This window comes from Schistocerca piceifrons, chromosome 3, assembly GCF_021461385.2.
Source record: "Schistocerca piceifrons isolate TAMUIC-IGC-003096 chromosome 3, iqSchPice1.1, whole genome shotgun sequence".
In the NCBI taxonomy this organism is placed as follows: Eukaryota; Metazoa; Arthropoda; class Insecta; order Orthoptera; family Acrididae; genus Schistocerca; species Schistocerca piceifrons.
The window spans coordinates 619755200-619772509 of record NC_060140.1 but is presented as its reverse complement, the minus strand read 5'-3'; the positions used below and the strand labels follow the sequence as shown (position 1 = coordinate 619772509).

Genomic DNA, 17310 nt, shown 5'->3' with positions numbered 1-17310 from the left:
CTTGCAGAGTATAGGAAAGGAAATTAGCCGCCTCTTTCTCAGAGGAATCTAAATCAGGATAGAGACTGGGACTTTAACTTAGTCATTCCGAAAGTGAGTCAAGTAGGCTAACCATTGTTGCGCTTCGTACGATATACAAGAATTCCGGATATTCTCTGCACGATAAACACTCGTCCTCCTCCTTCTTCTTCTCCTCCTCCTCCTCCCCGCCGCCCCCCCCCCCCCCACCCCCGGAAACCCGGACATCGCGTAGGAACCGAACTGTTAGTACACCGAACGTCACTAGCTGCCAATGACGAATGCGATTCACAAGTCCATCCCAGCCCATTGCATAGCCTTAACGTGCAACGAAACAACGTGAACGCTACACCCTCGTAGACATAGAAGACGTAGCCTGCTAATTCTTTTCCGCGCTATAAACATAAAATGCAATTGCAAATGGCCTGTAGTGAGTCTCCACTTAACTTTTTTGGTTTAATGCCGGATGCCGTTTCGATTTCCGACATGTCAAAATGCAGCTTATTTCCAGATACATAACGTAATATTTTGGCTCAGTTGGTAACACAGAAAGAATGTCGTAAATAAGCTGTGGATGCCGGTCTTGCACAAATTATTAAACACCAGGGATTGAGCGACAGTGAAATGCTTAAATCTGCACAACATACATACGCTACTACAAAGCAAACAACGATATTCTTAGGTGGCTTTTGATACCTTTCAGAGTTCGCACATATGGTTATTTTGTTGTTCACACAAAAATGTACGTTTGAAAGTTCTGTCTGATCAAATCAGGCACGCTTCCTGTTCACAGTCACATGGCACTGGAATTGATAGTTCAGTTCAGAAAGGAGAGCTCAGGTTAGATTGTTTATCCGTCAAGGAGGTGAGCACGGGCACTGTACCTACAGTGACCAGACAGAATTGTCTATCAAAGAAACGAGGCGATTAAGGCCTCTAGAACTGATCTAGCAGCGGTCAGAAACAGATACGAAAGAAAAAGAAATAATGGTGTCAATGTAGCAGCTGTAATGTTCAGTACACTGTGCAGGGAGTGCTGATACCAAAGAAGGTGAAGTCAGTGACTGAAGTAGTAGTCTTTCACATTGTGTGTGGCACAATGAAACAGGAGAAAGCATTCAGACTTAACTCTCTGTAGAAAAATAGTCTCTTGTTGCAAAGCGCTATCAAAACCAATCTCCGTGGCGTGCGTGCATGGCACCAACCAGTTGGGGTCAAGTGCAACGTCATGGTGGTGGTGGTGGTGGTTAGTGTTTAACGTCCCGTCGACAACGAGGTCATTAGAGACGGAGCGCAAGCTCAGGTTAGGGAAGGATTGGGAAGGAAATCGGCCGTGCCCTTTCAAGGGAACCATCCCGGCACTTGCCTGAAACGATTTAGGGAAATCACGAAAAACCTAAATCAGGATGGCGGGAGACGGGATTGAACCGTCGTCCTTCCGAATGCGAGTCAAGTGTGCTAACCACTGCGCCACCTCGCTCGGTGATTGCTTCTCAACCAAGAAACGAAAGACCTGTCTTTGCAGTCTGTTGACAAGCTGTGTCCAGGCTGGTGCGGCATCATTTTGAGGTACCGGTTAGCTTCTGTAAGGCAGGCCGACACTCCACTGTCTGCACGTCTTGCGGTTTTTGTGTGGTTTTTCATGGGGAAGGGGGTGTGCAGCGCAGTCCTCAGTGCAGCCGCATTAGGCGTTCGCCTCTACTCTCTCCCCTTGGTGTGTGTGTGTGTGTGTGTGTGTGTGTGTGTGTGTGAGAGAGAGAGAGAGAGAGAGAGAGAGAGCGCCAGCCTTGGTCTCAATTGGCGGACTCCCGTAACAGTTCATTTACCCATGTATTGTTGTCCCAGTAAATTCCTCCAGTCTCATGACTTCGTAAGTGTGCCACTCATCGCTTTCATTTGTCTCTGCACGTATTTTACATATTCTTAAGAGTTTTACATCGTACTTATACACTGAGGCGACAGAAGTCTTAGTGAACTAGACCCGACCTAATTTTAGTGCGGGAAACTGAAAAAGTATGTCCCTAAGCAATTCCGATGTTTAATAATGGAAATTGTACTTCAAATACACTCCTGGAAATTGAAATAAGAACACCGTGAATTCATTGTCCCAGGAAGGGGAAACTTTATTGACACATTCCTGGGGTCAGATACATCACATGATCACACTGACAGAACCACAGGCACATAGACACAGGCAACAGAGCATGCACAATGTCGGCACTAGTACAGTGTATATCCACCTTTCGTAGCAATGCAGGCTGCTATTCTCCCATGGAGACGACCGTAGATATGCTGGATGTAGTCCTGTGGAACGGCTTGCCATGCCATTTCCACCTGGCGCCTCAGTTGGACCAGCGTTCGTGCTGGACGTGCAGACCGCGTGAGACGACGCTTCATCCAGTCCCAAACATGCTCAATGGGGGACAGATCCGGAGATCTTGCTGGCCAGGGTAGTTGACTTACACCTTCTAGAGCAAGTTGGGTGGCACGGGATACATGCGGACGTGCATTGTCCTGTTGGAACAGCAAGTTCCCTTGTCGGTCTAGGAATGGTAGAACGATGGGTTCGATGACGGTTTGGATGTACCGTGCACTATTCAGTGTCCCCTCGACGATCACCAGTGGTGTACGGCCAGTGTAAGAGATCGCTCCCCACACCATGATGCCGGGTGTTGGCCCTGTGTGCCTCGGTCGTATGCAGTCCTGATTGTGGCGCTCACCTGCACGGCATACGACCATCATTGGCACCAAGGCAGAAGCGACTCTCATCGCTGAAGACGACACGTCTCCATTCGTCCCTCCATTCACGCCTGTCGCGACACCACTGGAGGCGGGCTGCACGATGTTGGGGCGTGAGCGGAAGACGGCCTAACGGTGTGCGGGACCGTAGCCCAGCTTCATGGAGGCGGTTGCGAATGGTCCTCGCCGATACCCCAGGAGCAACAGTGTCCCTAATTTGCTGGGAAGTGGCGGTGCGGTCCCCTACGGCACTGCGTAGGATCCTACGGTCTTGGCGTGCATCCGTGCGTCGCTGCGGTCCGGTCCCTGGTCGACGGGCACGTGCACCTTCCGCTGACCACTGGCGACAACATCGATGTACTGTGGAGACCTCACGTCCCACGTGTTGAGCAATTCGGCGGTACGTCCACCCGGCCTCCCGCATGCCCACTATACGCCCTCGCTCAAAGTCCGTCAACTGCACATACGGTTCACGTCCACGCTGTCGCGGCATGCTACCAGTGTTAAAGACTGCGATGGAGCTCCGTATGCCACGGCAAACTGGCTGACACTGACGGCGGCGGTGCACAAATGCTGCGCAGCTAGCGCCATTCGACGGCGAACACCGCGGTTCCTGGTGTGTCCGCTGTGCCGTGCGTGTGATCATTGCTTGTACAGCCCTCTCGCAGTGTCCGGAGCAAGTATGGTGGGTCTGACACACCGGTGTCAATGTGTTCTTTTTTCCATTTCCAGGAGTGTATATACTCGGAAGAGCCAGAGAAGGTGGTATACGCACATGTACTCAAATACAGAGATATGTAAACGTCAGAATACGGGGTTGCGGTCGGGAACGCCTATATAAGGCAATAAGTGTCTGACACAGTTGTTAGATAGGTTACTGCTGCTGCAATGGCAGGTTATCAAGATTTAAGTGAATTTGAACGTGGTGTTACTCAGCGCACTGGCGATGGGACACAGCATCTCCGAGATAGCGATTAAGTGGTGATTTTCCCGTACGATCCTATGACGAGTGTACCATGAATATCCGGAATCCGGTGAACATCAAATCTCCGACATCGCAGCTGCCGAAAAAAGATCCTGTAAGAACGGGACCAACGACGACTGAAGAGAATTGTTCAACGTAGCAGAAGTGCAACCCTTAGGCAAATTGCTGCAGATTTACATCATGGATATGGGCTTTCGGAGCCGAAGGCCCACTCGTGTACTCTTGATGGCCAACGACTCAAAGCTTTATGCCTCACCTGGGCCCATCAACACAGACATTGGACTGTTGCTGAGTGGAAACGTGTTGTCTGGTCGGACGAGTCTCTTTTTCAAATCGTATGGAGCGGCTGGACGTGTACGGATACGGAGACAACTTCAATAATCCATGAACCTGCGTGTCAGCAGGGGACTATTCAAGCTGGTGGAGGCTCTGTAATGGTATGGGGCATGTGAGTCGGAGTTATTTGGACCCATGATATGTCTAGATACGACTCTGACAGGTGACACTGTGGTGAAAGTCTACTATTTATCACAAAGGGAGACAGATTTTTATCTTTTGTATTGAAATATATGCAAAATAAATTTTTGTCGTGGTTGGGCTTATGTCCACCTAGGATAACTAAAAAAAGTCCCGTATTTTTATAGGAGATGTGCTTTCGGGAACTAGGAATAAAATACAAACGTATGAACCGGAACCAAAGTACTTGTTGAGATGTGAACCATTGTGTCGAGAACACCATGTACTCAAAGTTACGGATTGTCTTGCTGTTAGGGTACAACGCTCATTCCTTGTTCTTAGACCTTGACTGCGTTGCTGCCAGACATAGTGGTGACAACTGCCCCGTGCATCAGCTACTTCGAGAGTATCGTTTTGAGATTGTACAAGTAATGTAGGTCGTAATTACATCGTCTTTTGCGACTGTAATAATAGACTAACGTAGACTATAGGCGTCTCACTTTACTTCAAAGTGGTCTGATATTTTTGTGCCTTGCTACATTGCTAATGTTCTTCTCCACATAGGTGTTCGATTTTTGTAGACATAGGTAGTGCTGGCATCATAAAAAATATTACTGATTCAGTGAAGCGTGAAGAACGCGAGAGAAATACTATTATTCCACCCGGGAAACGGAAGACATGGTATTCTGCTATAGTTTAGCCAACGGTGTTAATCAATACGCACATGTCATATAACCCAAATGGCTTCTTTGCCGCTACATTGTATCTGAAGAACAAAAAACAGTGAGTTGCTGCAGCAGCTTGCAGACAAAGGGTAATTTGCAACGAGGGCAAGCAATCGCGTGAGACCTCGTACGGTTCGCATGGCAGATATAGAAGAATCAGTCTTGCGACGAGTAGAGCATGATCCCGAAACAAGTGTACGGTGAAATGAACGTGCTGCATCTGTTTTATCCATATTACTTACCATATGCCAAAGTTCTTAGCCTAAAAGATGAACTGTAACTCAGGCAGTGATTTAAGACGGGGTTCTGAAAATCTACAGTTCACAGCTTGTAATTTGTTTATGGAGGAAGCGCCATTCATACAATATAGATTAAGAAACTACCACAGTAACCACGTGTGAATAGATGCAAGTCCTAGCGAAAATATGGAAAGGCACTAGGTTTACTTTAGCATTCATGTGTGAGCAGGCATTGTGGCCGAAAGGTTGCTGGGTGCATATGGTGCACCAGTCAGATCAACTGATACTGTTTACCGCCAGTTCCTGCACGACGAATTACCACTAGTGGGTTACCCTAGCAGAAACATATTGGATACAATGGTGCACGACTGCCTAGCAGCACGCCTTCCACGCTCATCTGATCTAAAGTTTCTTTCTGCGGAGATATTTAATACCAATTGTGTTTCCCAAACCCATGAACATGTACCTCATGCATGTTACCAAATCAGGGGGCAACCACATTTCTTCCTACGGGCTCCTGTTTTTCTGCGAAGGGGACCTAAGGAATTTATTAGAATGAGTGATAAAAATATTGATCACTTCATGTTGTGCCAATAGATAGAAGAGTACCAAAGGGCAAAGTGGCCCGTATGTTAACGCGTATTTGTTTTCGGACGTATGTTTGCATTCATACTTTGGATCCGTTATCTTTTCTTTGGTATTCTTTCTCGTTGTTCTGTCTTTATAGTGAACTCTCTTTTCAAAGCCCTTGTTTCTCACTTTATCTCCTTTTGTTTATCTCTACCAGTCCTGCAATACTGACTCGTTGCTTTTCTCTGTTTGCTTCTTTTTCTCTGTTTTCTTTCGTTTTTCTCTAACTCATTTTTGACTTTTGGCAACTTATTCGTATTGCTTTTGGAATAACTGATTACAGAGCAGGGTGAAGTGTATAACAGTGAACCATTTAGAAAATTAGGTTTTACGTCAGTATTCAAGATCCTTTGAAACGTGAGTCCTATCGTGTATGCTACCATAAAATATGGCAGGCGTGTATTGAGGAAAAGAGAAAGAAAAGCCACATTTACATGACAGAATATGTTGTAGGCTGCAAATAAAAGCTCTCGTGGTCTGTGGATGACATCTAAAACAAATACCCAGTTCCTTATCATAAAAAGTACTTCAGATAGTGCCGAAGGAATTTTACATAAGGACCTAATTGGAAAAATAAAGCTGTTTGTAAATTCACCTAGGACAATAAAGACTGAGTAATTCTTCTGCTTTAGCACCTCTATCTGTAACTTACTGATCATAATAACCCACTTTATGTGTTAATCGTTATAGACAGGAACAATCCTTCAGTTGTTCTGAGTAATTTGTAGATACATGATAAATTTACCTAGTGTACTTTGCTGCTGCTCAGAGATACAGTGTTAACAGAAATTTGGCACAAATCTAAAGTAAGTCTTGTGGGATCACATGACTTTGTTACCATTCGAATATTTGTGAAAGAGAATTATTTACAGTTTGACTACAGTTATGACAATCAGTTTCATGGACTAGCTACAGGTTACGCGCTTAGTCTATAACACTATCAAATTTTCATGCACAATTTGGAACAAGATCTCTTATAAAAAGCCACTGAATTTCAAAATTGTATACTGGATCAGGTATGTAGATGATCTGGTTTTGGATTGGTTCCACTAGACATAAATATAGATATATATACCAAAATTTGGATTTGTCTTGCGAAAAAATTCAAATATGGCAACTATAGGGATGACTTTTAAAAGTACAACCTCATAACTAAAATATCATCCAATAATAAAGAAAAGACTTTTGTCAGAGTAGCATATAAAAAAGTCACCTGCAAGTCCTGTGGTAGTGTATTTTGGTCAGTTATGCAGAGCTATGGCTGTTAGCGTATCGGTACACGAGAAGTTGGAGACTAGGAAAGACATTATTCCACCGTCATGGAACTTCTCTTAACAGAAAACACCTCATACCGCGAAATCTGTGACGACTTGAATGCTATTTAGAAAATCAGAGAACTGGACCTATGGGAAATACTTTAATTGAATAAACATCACACATAATTCCAGTTTAATTTTAAATGATGAAGCATATTTTCCTTTTTCCGCTCTGTTAAATTAATTTCTAACCATGCAAATATGATAGATTAAAGTAATGAACCCAATTTAAATTTTTGTCTTATGTTGTATGTATGATTTCTGCTTACCATAAAAAACTTATTTTTATTTTGTTTTTGTTTTCTTTTTAAACGCAATGATTGCTGCATAATGTTACAAAGTTATACTCTGTCGTCATTATCTATCTTCTGTATAAGCGTTAGTAATATGAGTGTGAGCTGCACATCATTTTATATATCTTGCCATGTTCAGTTGACACCCGACGATGGTTTAAGGATCTGAAATCTGGACGTGATAAAATAAATTATGTTAAACAGAAAATCAGGAATAAATTTCCTATGTAACATTATCATCATCTTATGTGAAGCACCGACAGAAAATTCAGTTAATGTCAAATCAAAAAAAAATTCATACAGAACTATTTTTCTTTTGAGAATCTGTTGAAGGGCATTGAGTCCACAATTGTCTTTGACATATCAGACAGGCTTCAGCAAAAATGTATTATTAAGCTTAATAAAGCCAAAGCACAAAACATGGTGAATTAATTTTTTCATCATAATTGTTCAACCTGCAATTTCCGGCAGGTGTATGAATTTCAATTTTATTAAAAGTTCTTGTAACATCTTGTAAGGAGAACCTTGAATCTACTGTATTCATAGACGCTCCTGCACGGACGTCGTGTCGTAATCAGAAAGGTAGAGATTTCCAAAAGTCGATTCTCTTCTGGAAGAGTCCCTTCTTCACTTCCAACTTTTCACCTATACGTAGGTACTGCAGCTCTCTCCCAAACGTTACTTGCGGCCAGTGCAACGGGTCGTCATCCGGGGTTGGATTCCTGTAAAGTGCAGGAACTATGTCACAAAAAGTGCAGTAAATATTGCTATACATAACTAAACGCACTTAGCAACAAATAAAATAATAGTCGGTTAATTTATATCAGAGTAATATATCACAGCGAAACGCAGGGCAAATGGGTGAGAGCAATATCCACAAACAGCACGTTTTCAGAGAAGGCAGTCACAGTTAGACGGTTCCAAAACAGAAGAAAATATTATTAAACATATGATCCTTCGCTAAAGTTATTACTACGTACCTCGCAAGCAAAAGCTGTTAGCTGTTCCATTCTTAATGACCACATAGTTGGAAGAAGTGTAATACAAACAACAACAATAGTTATGCACTGCATCAACAACTCGTAGTACAAATGGGTGGAAAATCGTTTGTAACAGTCGACTGATAAATTTTCTGGTTTCAGGATCGCATGCTTTAAGAAGCAGTGAACCGGGGCAGTCAGGTCTTACATAGTATTTATAAAAAGCAACTGAACTGCGGCAAGATGGAAAATGAAGAAAGGCAATATACAGAAAAAATGAGTGCAAGGAAGTATTTATCACCATTAATATTTTAAGATAAATGGACATTTCATAACACAAATATAAGTAGAAGAGTAACTATGCCATTTCTAAAGTTTGCTGAGGAGTCGCAGTAGTCCTAGTAGCAGAAGTAATCATCATTACAGAAAATACTCGTAGAAGAGAAGCTTTGTCTTCCAGTCATTTGAGTCCGGAGATAACTCTATAGTCTAATGTGAGAGGCACATAGTTTGCTGCAGTGATGACAGGTAGTCCCATATGAAGATTTACTCCCGGTGGTTCCCTTTCTTTTCCACGCCGCCTCTTATCAGTCGCTGTGTGTCTGTTGTTTTCTACAAAAGGAAGTGTCTCGTGATGGTCTAGTGATCTCTAGGATGAACGGTCAAGGGCTGAGGTCTCCCAACTGTTAACATATCTTATTGTTAGCCTTAATTAGGTCCGTAACTCGTTTTCAGTGATCTCCAACACAGTGTTTGTCTATTGTTAAATTAAAGTAAAAATTTGTTTGGAAATGCGATTATTAGGCATACTGACTAGATGCCCTACCTATTGTCATTGATGTCTTAAAACCATAGCTTCTGTACTGGCTGTATGTCCCCGTTCAAGGATACTGACACTTGAAGGGCTATAATGCTAAAGAGACTAAGCTGCGGTTTTGCAGCAATTGTGTTTTCTACGTGTTAGGTGGTATGGACATCTCTAAAAAGGACCATCACAGAAGAAGAAGGTAGCTGCGAAGAAACCATGGGTAACAGAAGAAATACTTCAGTTGATTGATGAAAGGAGGGAGTACAAACATGTTCCGGGAAAATCAGGAATACAGAAATACATGTCGCTTATGAATGAAATAAATAGGAAGTGCAGGGAAGCTAAGACGAAATGGCTGCAGGAAAAATGTGAAGACATCGAAAAAGATATGATTGTCGGAAGGACAGACTCAGCATACAAGAAAGTCAAAACAACCTTTGGTGACATTAAAAGCAACAGTGGTAACATTAAGAGTGCAACGGGAATTCCACTGTTAAATGCAGAGGAGAGAGCAGATAGGTGGAAAGAATACCTTGAAAGCCTCTATGAGGGTGAAGATTTGTCTGATGTGATAGAAGAAGAAACAGGAGTCGATTTAGAAGAGATAGGGGATCCAGTATTAGAATCGGAATTTAAAAGAGCTTTGGAGGACTTACGGTCAAATAAGGCAGAAGCGATAGATAACATTCCATCAGAATTTCTAAAATCATTGGGGGAAGTGGCAACAAAACGACTATTCACGTTGGTGTGTAGAATATATGAGTCTGGCGACATACCATCTGACTTTCGGAAAAGCATCAACCACACAATTCCGAAGACGGCAAGAGCTGACAAGTGCGAGAATTATCGCACAATCAGCTTAACAGCTCATGCATCGAAGCTGCTTACAAGAATAATATACAGAAGAATGGAAAAGAAAATTGAGAATGCGCTAGGTGACGATCAGTTTGGCTTTAGGAAAAGTAAAGGGACGAGAGAGGCAATTCTGACGTTACGGCTAATAACGGAAGCAAGGCTAAAGAAAAATCAAGACACCTTCATAGGATTTGTCGACCTGGAAAAAGCGTTCGACAATATAAAATGGTGCAAGCTGTTCGAGATTCTGAAAAAAGTAGGGGTAAGCTATAGGGAGAGAGGGGTCATATACAATATGTACAACAACCAAGAGGGAATAATAAGAGTGGACGATCAAGAACGAAGTGCTCGTATTAAGAAGGGTGTAAGACAAGGCTGTAGCCTTTCGCCCCTACTCTTCAATCTGTACATCGAGGAAGCAATGATGGAAATAAAAGAAAGGTTCAGGAGTGGAATAAAATACAAAGTGAAAGGATATCAATGATACGATTCGCTGATGACATTGCTATCCTGAGTGAAAGTGAAGAAGAATTAAATGATCTGCTGAACGGAATGAACAGTCTAATGAGTATACAGTATGGTTTGAGAGTAAATCGGAGAAAGACGAAGGTAATGAGAAGTAGTAGAAATGAGAACAGCGAGAAACTTAACATCAGGATTGATGGTCACGAAGTCAATGAAGTTAAGGAATTCTGATACCTAGGCAATAAAATAACCAATGACGGACGTAGCAAGGAGGACATCAAAAGCAGACTCGCTATGGCAAAAAAGGCATTTCTGGCCAAGAGAAGTCTACTAATATCAAATACCGGCCTTAATTTGAGGAAGAAATTTCTGAGGATGTACGCCTGGAGTACAGCATTGTATGGTAGTGAAACATGGACTGTGGGAAAACCGGAACAGAAGAGAATCGAAGCATTTGAGATGTGGTGCTATAGACGAATGTTGAAAATTAGGTGGACTGATAAGGTAAGGAATGAGGAGGTTCTACGCAGAATCGGAGAGGAAAGGAATATGTGGAAAACACTGATAAGGAGAAGGGACAGACATGAGGGAATGACTTCCATGGTACTAGAGGGAGCGTTAGAGGGCAAAAACTGTAGAGGAAGACAGAGATTGGAATACGTCAAGCAAATAATTGAGGACGTAGGTTGCAAGTGCTACTCTGAGATGAAGAGGTTAGCACAGGAAAGGAATTCGTGGCGGGCCGCATCAAACCAGTCAGTAGACTGATGACAAAAAAAAAGGTGGTATGTGACAGGGCTTTTACAGAATAAAGGGGCTCTCTGCAATGACAGCTAATGTAGTTGCTAGGAAGGCCAGTAGACGTCGTGATAGGTAACTTCTCTGTGTTTTCATACTAAACGGGTTAAGTGCAGAACGTGTGACACTGGTCGGTTGTACAGGACATGCACTTTCGTTAGCTCCTGTCGTTTTGCAGCCTGTCTCTTGTGTGTCTTCATTGGCGATAAAATGGATAGTGAAAACAATATGAATAATTCAGCAAAGGGAATTAACATAGAAAAGTGATAACAAGAGGCCAGTTGTTGAAAAAGAAAGGTGGGGGATGCATTTTGTTCCCGATATTTTAATGAACGCCATAGAAACAGTTCGCCATAAGCAAGCGTTTAAATTTGTTCACATGAATAGTTTTATGGACTTTCAGCAAGTAGCTGATATGATGATTAACACAGTTAAGGTAAATACAAAGTTCTGCCTCATGGATTAATTCAGATATACATGGTAATTTAGACAAAAGAGGTATTTGTTGAATTAGGGGGGTGGGACAAATGCTGGCGAAGAGAAGATTTGAAAGCTATCATAATTGAGTAATGTCAGTGTGCAAATCATTATATTCAGAGAGGGTAAGAGGCCTCAAAATTATGATGGAAATGCGTACCTGAGGCGCACAGTCATACAGTGAATTGTGTCAGGACTGAACAGTAAAATTATTACTAGAGATAGAAACATTGAAAAAAGGTGTTTGATGGACTTAGCCCGTCTAGCATTTTAGTGAAAATTTATTCAGAAAAATCAATGTTTCCTTGGTGTTTTTGGCTCATGCCAAGCGATTACTTGCTTTGCTAAAGTCAATGAGCAAGTGTTAAAGTGGAGATAGTGCATATTTACGTTCACATTCTTTGAATATAGTTTATTCTGAATAACGTAGGAAGTACATTTTGTTACTTAGCCCCTTTAGCATGATAACTCTTCATTTGTTCCTCTGTTTTGGCATATTGTATGCGGAACCCTTTCATGCATCGCTGGTGATATTGTGAAGGCTCTTTAAGATGTCGCCTACAACATGTTCAAGATTTAGACTTATAAAACAACTGAATCTTATGCAATACTCAAGATCTTAATTTGACAGAGGATACTCTAGCACGATTAATTCGGTATCGAATTTCCGTATCCGTAATTGCAGCATGTCAGGTACTGTTAACAGCGATGTGTGTCTATCTGTTCGCAACATATGATCCCTTAAAGTAACGGCTCGATTTGCGCGCGGTTTTCTGCAAAATAATCAGCATAGACCATCGACGATTTGTAGCTATATAAGTTTTCCAGCAACGAAGTATCGGTTTTCTGTTGAAACCGACTGCGAGAAGACGATGATGAACTTCTCGAGATAACAAAAAAACCTCACTGGTTTACGAACGTACAATTTTGGCAGCAAGAAACATTGACGTCAATGCGATCAACTCTGTCATCCATGAACAAATAGCGGTTGAGTCTGTTTCCCACGAATCGTTTCACTGCGTCGTGAATACGGACGGTATTTGAAACTGTCCAACTGGGTTTTTGAATTCGTTGGATCTTCCCAGTGTCCCACACCGCATATATCGTCACTCGAAATCGGGGCACCAATAATTTTTTCTGCGCAACTTTGATCCATTTCGATTGTGCAGTCGAACCAGACTCGTCGTCAAAGAACTTATTCCGAATGTTACTGGGGCGACAATTCTGAGTGGTAAGTCAAACGGAGATAATGTGCTAATTCCATGCATTCTTTTCATTCTCTCCGACATGAAACTTCATTCCAAACGACTACCGTTCCCCGTTTGCCTCGTATTCTCAGATGACTAGCAGCAAAGCGCAGTCAGTTGCTTCGAGTGTGTGTATTAAATATGGAAAATTTCTGATTTTTACGAGGTTAGTTATACGTAGCGTGCTCACGATTGGGAGAGCCGAAAACTTGTTATTATTGTTGTTATTATTTTGCAGAAGACGGTAAGATCAAAAATGTTGTGTACCCCAAAGCACTTCAGTAAACTTATTCAAATACATGTATAATGCAATGATGAAAAATTATTCTTTTATTTATTTTCTACATACGTAAGTGCTTTGTTTATGTGTATCTACTTCCAATAAATAACAAAACATTTGATAGAGCCATTGCAACGCATGCCGGTATTAATTAATTTACTATATAGTTTGATTTGAATCGCAGTTGAATGTAGGAGGGCGCGCAGAAAAGTAATGCCTCCGAATTTTTTATGTTCACTTTATCTGAATTCCATCCATGGAAAATCCAGTTTAACATGGAAATAGAAAAAGAGGCAAACTTCCTTTTTTTGGCGTCTTAGATCGCCATAGGCCCTACAGCTCGTTTGTCCACAACGGATCCGCAAGCCAACGCATACAGATTTATACCACCGTGCCTCCAACTGCCACCATCCCTAGAAGAAGAACTGTGGGATCAGTACTCAAGTGCACAGGGCACACTCCATTTCTGACGAACAAAGTCAGAGGGCAGAGCCGCAGCACCTGTAATCCCTCTTCCTCTAGAAGGATACGGCTGTCGACAGATTCGGACGGCCCTGCGACGCAAGAGCCCCGAGAATGACAGGGATGCCAAAAACACGAGAGAATAAGGAAAGGATACCGCTTTCATAACGTTTGCTAGCATATCGTTAAAAGTTGGCAGACTACTGCGGAAGCATCACATAACACCACTTTTCCGCCCGCCAGGGATGTACGAAACTCCTCTTGAATGTGACGACAGAACTTATGTTGGACAAACGATCACACAATCGAAGATCGACATACAGAACATGAGTGCCACACCACCTTATTGTAGCCCAACAAGTTTGCAATAACAGAACACTACATTGAAAATGACACAAAATGACTTACTAGCAAATGAAAGTCCTGCCTACCATCGAAAAATTTTGAGACTCTATTTTCGAAGAAGTGATTAAAATCCGTGTGCGAATGATAATTTAATCAACAGGGACATGGATTTCAAACTGAGCAAGCTATACGAGAACCAGTATTAAGCTCGATCAAAGCCGAACGCGACATCCGGACGCGAGATGCGACATGGACGGCGGGCGGAGGCAACCGACTTCCCTCCATCCTCGCTTCCATCACCACAGCAGTCCCACTACCATTACCGTAGCAGTACGCCGCCCTTCCCTCCCCCCCCCCCCCCCCCATCCTGACGAGTTTGAGCACGGAACGTGGCCGGTGACGTCTGAACTTACACCGCCAGTTCGCAGAAGTCACATTATTCCATCAGCTAGATGATGGCGAAACGGGTTTTCGCCGAAATATCGTGGACCTTTGACGACCGGATCTGGCAGTCACCCGAGAACCTTAGAAGCAGAGTATACGCCGGAAAAACATCAGATCACGTGAACAGTTATGTTTCTGAGAACGCGAACATGACATTGGAGATTAGACAAAATTAGTATAAGTAACGGTAGAAACGAAATTGATATTATCGCCTTAAAAAATGAAATTGAAGACATTAGTTGAATTTCAAAAGAACGTAAAACAAGAATGAAGAACGAAAGACTAAACGTTACGAACTACAAACGAAGATAATGGAGAAGTCTAGGCAGACGAAAAGACCGATAGCTACCTGACCAAGCACACGCCACTTTCCTGAAATAAAGAATAGCTAAAATGGTTCTAATCTCTCTGAGCACAATGGGACTTAACATCTGAGGTCATCAGTCCCCTAGAACTTAAACCTAACTAACCTAAGGACATCACACACACCCATGCCCGAGGCACGATTCGAAACTGCGGCCGTAGCGGTCGCGCGGTTCTGGACTGAAGTGCTTAGAACTTCTCGGCCACAGTGAATGAAGAATAGTTTAGAGAAGTATCGTCATCAGAATCACATAGAAGGCAAAACTGGATGAATGACAGAATTATCGGACGAGCTGTCTAACGTTTCGCCCCATTTAAATTTCCACTTGAATAGTATGAAGGAGGCTAGAAAGCAAACCTGAAGACGTATTGGTTGAATATTTGGTTAAAAAAAGTAAAACTAACGCAGAATAAGTCTCAAATAAAATAATGAAAGGAACGAAAGAAACAAAGTAAATTGCCAATCCATTTTTGTTCTTAGATATAGCATTACTGACACGATGATTAGTAGTAGAGATGAATAAGTTGGGAGCAGATCAAAACCGAAATAATTAAATGGTAATTTTAGAAGTTTTGTCTATAGCACGTACAGTCATGCTCAAAAGTATCCGAACGTCCTGAATTGCATTTCGCCTGATTCGCATGCAACCCACATAACGCAGCTGTCTATCAGGCTCTCTAATTGCTCGTTGGTACAGTCGTTTGACTATTGAAAATTATTACAAGAAGTCACCATTAGAAAACACTGCTCGGTATCGAAATAACTCAAGATGTAAAGTAATACCACGATACTAGAAATATCAGGGAACACCTTATCACAGATAAGACTGTGATTAAGGCTTGTAAGCTCACATTTATTACAATGAATGACATACCTGAAATGCTACCACTCTCATTATTACGTTAGATAGGTAATGCACGTAGTAAGTTCGTCGTATTCATGATTTCCTCTTCAAAGTAGCATACCATACTTGTTATTTAACTCAAAATGACATTAAAAATTAAAGTTATTCACAAGCAGCTAGCTGAGAATATGTATGAACTTCAAATGACACGACGAGCCGCCTCGTTCTGGATATGGATTCAAACCCAGGTCATGCAGACTAAGCAAAGGTTTCGTGACTGACGGAAACTAAAAGTCATTCCTGACTAAGCATACAGAGAGTGATATACCTCGATTTTAGACAGGATCAGTTAGCAAATATCAACTTTAAATTACATAACGTAAACATTTTTAACGGACGCGAATTCCTACCCAGCATCTATTGACCCTGTTAATGAAATACGAGAGATGTTAAATATTGCTTCTTCACAAGTAGCTTACTTGAAATGCCGTGAGGTAAAGCTTTATGTTGGACAGGGATTCTATCACAGAACCTAATCGGATTGTTATCGAAGCACAATCAACTATGCCATATCGGATTTTCTCGGCAGTAGCTAGATGTTTTAACTGAAATGACGAGACGAAACATTACTGTTTTCCTTCCCAGGACTCCAACCCGGCACCTATCGCTGTTATATTCTAGAGAAAACGAACGTTAAATATGGGTTTGTTACACCAGCAGCGACATATGAGGATGTTTGAACTAGAAGTAATATAACGAAGAGTTCAGAACTGACTGGGAATCGAACCCCATACATATCGTTGTTGACTACACACAAAGAGACGTCAGCTACCGAATTTTTCTCCACCAGCAGCTAGGAATAACATCCTTGAACTTACAGTGATCTCTCAAATAGTTCTGTATCTCACTGGGAGCCTAAATGTCAGATATCGTCAGTGTTGACAACGAATTAAAATGCATCAAAAATCAAAATTATTATCCACCAGCAGATAGGTGTTCTCATGCTAGAGCTTGACAATACATAATGGAAACTTTAGTGCCGGGCCAGGATTAGAACCCATTCACACGCAATATGTGGAGATGTTGAGGAATCTGCAGTTTTGAACAAACAACAAATTGTAGTCGAACTGTATTGTCATGAAGGGATCAAATTCCGCTTTAAGGGCGGTCTGAGTTGCATTCCAAGTTCAGATCCAATTTTGTCGACAAACAGAAGCTCAAATAAAAGATGGAATAAGTGTCCTGTGACCCTACATAGCGTTTGTTTCGTCACTGGAAATAAATAACTAGTATAAGAAAGGTTACTAGTGATAGACTTCCCACATTTCGCCACTCTTGACTTTATTGTGGTTCAACCTAACGTCTACTTGTTAGAGAAGGAATATCATATTTAATGTGATTTTTAGACAACAATGCCTTTATGCCTTTTCTCTTGACCTAGCCAGAAGAGAATAGAATCTGTCTCTCCCTATCAAACATCATGGGCAGAAGTTGTAATCGAACCCAGACCAGCATCATAGGAAACTACCATTAATCAAAC

General features: G+C 42.1%; 1 protein-coding gene across 1 annotated transcript in view; it reads right to left on the bottom strand.

Annotated features, from left to right (window-relative positions):
- Positions 1-7975: 7975 nt before the first annotated feature.
- LOC124788899 (juvenile hormone esterase-like) overlaps positions 7976-17310 on the bottom strand; it is a 124320-nt gene continuing 114985 nt past the window's right edge. The window contains exon 10 of the mRNA XM_047256181.1: positions 7976-8123. Within this exon, the coding sequence (XP_047112137.1) occupies positions 7976-8123 (148 nt within the window). The remainder of the gene's footprint in view (positions 8124-17310) is intronic.